Raw genomic sequence first — 4987 nt, 5'->3', positions numbered from 1 at the left:
GCGGGGTCGGGGCCCCGTGCCGGCTGCGCGCCCGGGGCAGGGTGCCGGGCTGCGCGCGCCAGCACCCCGCGGCGGCTCACCCCGCTCCTTCCAGGCGAGTCCGACACGCTGGTGGACGCCTCCGCGAACACGACGCCGACCTCGGCGCTGGCCCTGTCGCAGGCGGAGGAGCGCTCCAGCTGGTCGGGCAGCCAGCAGACCGTGGTGGAGAAGGAGACGGACGCCAGCCTCCCCACAAGGGGACCCTACCTCCGCCCCGGTGCCCGGCAGCCGCAGGGATCCCCAAGGCAAGCAAACGCGCAGGCCCCGCACGGCGCCGAGGTGCGGCACCTGGGCGTCGAGCCGCTGGTGCGGGCATCACGGGCTAATCTGGTGGGCACGAGCTGGGGGTCGGAGGATAGCATTTCGGTGGCCAGCGACCCCTACGGCAGCGCCTTCAGCCTGTACCGAGGACGGGCGCTCTCGCTCCACGTGTAAGTAGCCCGGGGAAGTGCGCGGAGGGGACGTCGCGCTGGGGCCATCTCCTTCCAACCCCCGCAGCCATCTTCTCCCCTCTGCCTGGGGCTTTCTTTGGCTTCTCCCTGCYGGAGGAGGAACGGAGGCTCTGAGCCGTCGGCAGTGCTGTCCCCTGCAGCAGCCTGGGGAGAGGAGGGGACAGGTATTGGGGTGAGGGGGCCGGACCCAGCAGGTCCTGGAGCTGCGTCCCTTCTGCTGTGGCTAGACTGAGCTGCCGGGGCTCTGCCGCGCTCGGTCCCCGCGGCACRGGGGACCCGCCGTGGCGCAGGGACCTGCTGACGAGCTCGGAGCCCCCTTCCCTCCCCGCCGCCTTTGGTTTCCCATGCCCGCAGGCTGCTCCTTCGACCTCCATCCCGCCCCTTTGCGTTCGAGGCTGCTTGTTCCACCAGAACCTCATCTCCACCTTATGATTTCTGCACGGCAAACTTCAGCCCTGCTGGCTGCACTGCCGGCGGGGCCGGGCGGCGGGGCCGGGGCGGCGGGCTGGGAGGACGTGCCTGGAGCGGAGGGGTCGGTGCCTCCCCCGCCTGCCCCATCGAAGACCTGGCCTGGGCCGGGTGCACCAGGACATCCCTGGGGCGCCCCACGGCCCTCCTCCCTCCATCACTGTCTGCACGGCAGCCCTGGGAGGGGCACTCGCTGCGTGTCCGGTGTCACAGCCCCAGACACCTCTGCCCGGACGGGTGCCCCAGTCCCCGGTGGTCTCGGCACGGCTGGACCCCTGTGGGCTCCACAGTCCTGGGGTCACCGTGCTCCCGCTGCGGCGGCGCTGGGGTCGGGGCTGGCAGGGCTGAGGCAGCGCGCGGGCGAGGAAGGGCTCTGAACCGCTCTCCTGTGTCCTCTCTGCTTGCAGCAGCATCCCCCAGGGGGGCTACCGGAGAGATGACCCCCACGGCGGCTCCGTGTCTCCGAAGCCCGGCGCCGAGCCCCCGAGATCCCCCGCGGCCCTGCCGCTGACCACCAAGCCCCCCATCCTCCGCTCGCCGTCCCCCCGCGCCGGCCCGTGCCCACCCCCGTCCTCCGGAGCCGTGGGCCAGCCCGGTGTCCGTGGCCCCGGCGTCCCCTCCTTCACCCCCGTCACCCCCCGCAAGAAGTCCGCGGTGCCGGCCGAGTACCAGGACACCGTCCCTGAGGAGTACGAGGAGAAGATCAAGAAGCCCAAGTCCTCGGCGTACTCGCAGGCCAGCACGCAGGAGTCCCGTCCTCAGACGCCCATGAGCGACACGTCCAGCCGCGTCTCCATCCGGGCATCGCCCAAACTGGTGCGCTCCGGCTCCAGGATCTTCGAGAGGCTGCAGTACTTCGAGGAGCGTCGGAAGAGCCTGGAGCAGGCGGACAGCCCCTTCCCCGCGCAGCACCCCTGGCTGCCCCTGCGCAAGACGCGCTCCTTCGACCAGCCCGGCTTGGACTCGCGCCGGCCCTGCACGCCGGGCAGCTCGCGGGAGGACGTGCGGGACGGGACGCGCTCGGAGCTGGGCAGCGCGGCCTGCCGGCGCCTGGCCTTCCGCCAGAAAGCCGCCTCCTTCGACGAGCGGGGCAGGTTCGCCAGCCGCGTCTACGACATCGAGCACAAGTTCTCGGAGGAGCTGAGCCGCATCAAGCGGACGGTCTCCAAGCAGCAGCTGAGGCGCTCCCAGGAGCTGGGGAAGCCCGGGCCGCCCCGAGCGCCGTCGCCCCCGGCGGCGAGCGAGCCCGCGGCCCCCCGGGCGCACCGGACCCAGTCTTTGCAAGGCGCCGCCGGCCGCAGAGCCCCGCCGCAGAAGGCCTTCCCGCCGGCGGAGAACACGCACGTCATCCAGCACCTCGCGCTGTCCAGCGTGGCGCTGGTGGGGCCCAACGACGAGCCGGGGCGGGGGGCGCCGCGCGGGCGGAAAGCCCTGGCGCGGAGCAGCCTGCCCGCGGAGGCGGCGGAGGCGGGCGCCAAGAAAAGTCTGCAGCAAGAAGGCACCGGGGAAGTGAAGAAGAAGGAGCAGTGGCCGTTAGCGCAAGCCACCCCGCTGGCACGGGCGGCTCCTCCGGAGGCGGGCGCCGCCGAAGGGATCCCGTGCCTGGACGGGGGCCCCGCCGGTGGAGCCAGGGCCCCTGGGCCGGGGGGCGAAGCCCTGGCCGCGAGGCTGGCCGTGCCCCACGGGCTGTACCGGCGGCCGGAGGGGCCCTCGGAGGTGCGGTTCCTGCCCTGGGCGAAGCCGGGCCTGGAGCAGGAGGCCCGCCTGGAGAAAAGCTGGGCTGGGCAGCACGGCGCGGGCAGGGAGCCGGAGAGAAGGCAGCCGAAGGTGTCAGAGAAGAAAGACAGCGTCCGGACGGCTCAGGAAGGCAGGAGCACGCGGARCAAGGGGAAGGGGCGCCGAGCCAGGCCCACCTCTCCGGAGCTGGGTAGGGCATCGCTTTCCTGCTTGCCATGGGCACAGAGGTGGCCCAGCCATCCCCTGTGCGGGCTTAGGGACCCCAGTGTGCCCCTGCCCCAGCACCACCTGCCCATCTCTGGCCACGGGGTGCCCCCAGCTGCACCAGAGAGAGCAGAGATGGGGCAGGCGGGGGGCACAGCCTGCTCTGGAGGTTGCCACCTTGGCACCAACCAGCTCGATAACCCAAACCGGAGTACCAGTTTGCTGAGCCTCAAGGTCGCGATGCTTGCTGATGCCTCTCTCTGTGCGTGGCCTGGAGGGATGTGCTGTGCTGGCCTCGGGCACCCGCTGGCACCCAGCCCTGGGCTGCTCTGAAACCATGCTGGGCCTGCTGGGCACCCGTGGCATCTTGGCCCAGGCGGGCTGTGTGCRGTGGTACACACAGGGCACTCCGAGGACATTGTGGCGGCTTGGCCTGGGGACAGAGATGCCGCGCTGCCTTCCTCCTTCCCTCCGCCGCCACTGCCTCTCGTTCCCAGAGCCGCGCTGTCTTTGAGGAGCTCCCTGCTCCGTCGCGCCCAGCTTGGTCCTGCCCCAGGCACTGCTCCTTGGCTGAGCCTGTCGTGGCTCTTTCCTCTCTGCAGTGGCCCAGGGACCTGCTACCACCCCCCTAATGACGTGGGGCGTGAGCTGCCAGTGCTCTGGCAGGGGAGGGATGGGCAGAGGGTTACGCCAGCCCCCAGCTCAGCCTGTGTGCTGCCTGGCGCCGCACAGGATCTGCTTTCTGTGCCTGCGGGAGACCTCCCTGCCCTGCTCACAGCCACGTGGCTCATCTCTCCCTGTCCAGAGTCCTCCGATGACTCCTACGTCTCAGCTGGCGAAGACCCCCTGGAAGCGCCCATCTTTGAGATCCCCATTCAGGACATGGCGGTGGCCGTGGGCGCAGAGGTGCTGCTCAAGTGCATCGTCACGGCCAACCCCCAGCCAGAAGGTGAGCGAGCTCGGAGGCTCGGGAGCCCGAGCCAGCCGGGGCGGCAGCAGGGCCCCGCGCCAGGCGCTGTGGTGCTCCAGCACAGTCCTGCCACTGCCTCCCAGCATGTCCACATGCCCCCACCCCGAGCCCAGGCAGTGCTGTGCTTGCAGAGCGCATGTGCTGAGTTGTCCCTTGGAGGCCACATGAGCCATGAGGCCCCTGAGTAGGGGAGAGTGGCTGGCGTTCGCCACAGGCCATGAGAGTGCAGCTGCCAGGCTGTGCACCCAGTGGGACAGGCGGCCAGGAGCCCTGGGCTCACAGAGCTGCGGCTCTGCACTTTACAGGAATGTGACATGCCCACCTTAGGGGCACCCCTGTCACACCACCCAGGCTGAAGTGAGCTGCTTGGGTGCAGAGGACATGCTACGGTGCAGCGGGCAGGGTGACAGGGGACGTGTAGGGGAAATATTGCTAATTCCCCCCCACCGGGCTACGGGAAAGCAAGAGGAGAAGCTTTGCTGAGCGCCCTGCAGACACAAGCAGGTGRTGCTCCAGGATGCTGCTGGGACAACCTGGGTGGCTTCCTGGTGGCAGAGCCCCGGTTCCCAGCCTCAGGGTCAGGGCATACAGGCAGCAAGGACTTGGGCAGGGGACCCTGGCCAGCCAGGGTTAGTGCCAGGAACAGCCAGACCCAGCTGCAGAGATGGGCACCAGCAAACTGGCCCTGAATCCTGGGCAGCCCTGGTGCCCCCTGCACCCTCCCTTGGAGGGCAGGAGGATGCCAGAGAGGGACTGGCACCACTCCCTCCACCGGAGGCTGGGGAACCTGGGGCTGCTCCCCGTGGCAGGGGGGTGCGCAGCTGGGGCAGAGGAGCCTCTCGCCTTGCAGGCTCCCCCTACAGATGCCTGGGGGAGTGGGGGCTCTCCAGCCCTGGGGGAGCCGGAGTGACCCTGTCTCTGCCCACAGTGTCCTGGAGGAAGGACGGGGTCCCGCTGAGGAGCAGCACCGCGCGCCCCATCAAGGCGGAGGGCGAGCGTCATACCCTGCTGGTCAGGAGCGCCCGGGTAGCCGACGCCGGGCTGTACACGGTCACGGCGGCCAACGAGGTGGGGGCCACCTGCTGCAGCGCCATCCTCAGCGTGCGGCCCGGTG

The 4987-nt window shown here is 70.4% G+C and overlaps 1 protein-coding gene across 1 annotated transcript in view; it reads left to right on the top strand.

Annotated features, from left to right (window-relative positions):
* The window catches only part of SPEG (striated muscle enriched protein kinase), a 39168-nt gene that overhangs the window by 11849 nt on the left and 22332 nt on the right, over positions 1-4987 (top strand). Inside the window, exons 4-7 of the mRNA XM_085311036.1 lie at positions 95-473; positions 1370-2889; positions 3709-3852; positions 4802-4984. Of these exons, the coding sequence (XP_085167162.1) occupies positions 95-473; positions 1370-2889; positions 3709-3852; positions 4802-4984 (2226 nt within the window). The remainder of the gene's footprint in view (positions 1-94; positions 474-1369; positions 2890-3708; positions 3853-4801; positions 4985-4987) is intronic.

This window comes from Rhea americana, unplaced genomic scaffold (genome assembly GCF_003343005.1).
Source record: "Rhea americana isolate MKP2758 unplaced genomic scaffold, rheAme1 scaffold_33, whole genome shotgun sequence".
In the NCBI taxonomy this organism is placed as follows: Eukaryota; Metazoa; Chordata; class Aves; order Rheiformes; family Rheidae; genus Rhea; species Rhea americana.
Note: the sequence above shows the minus strand (reverse complement) of the source record. Positions and strands in the feature narration are given on the sequence as shown.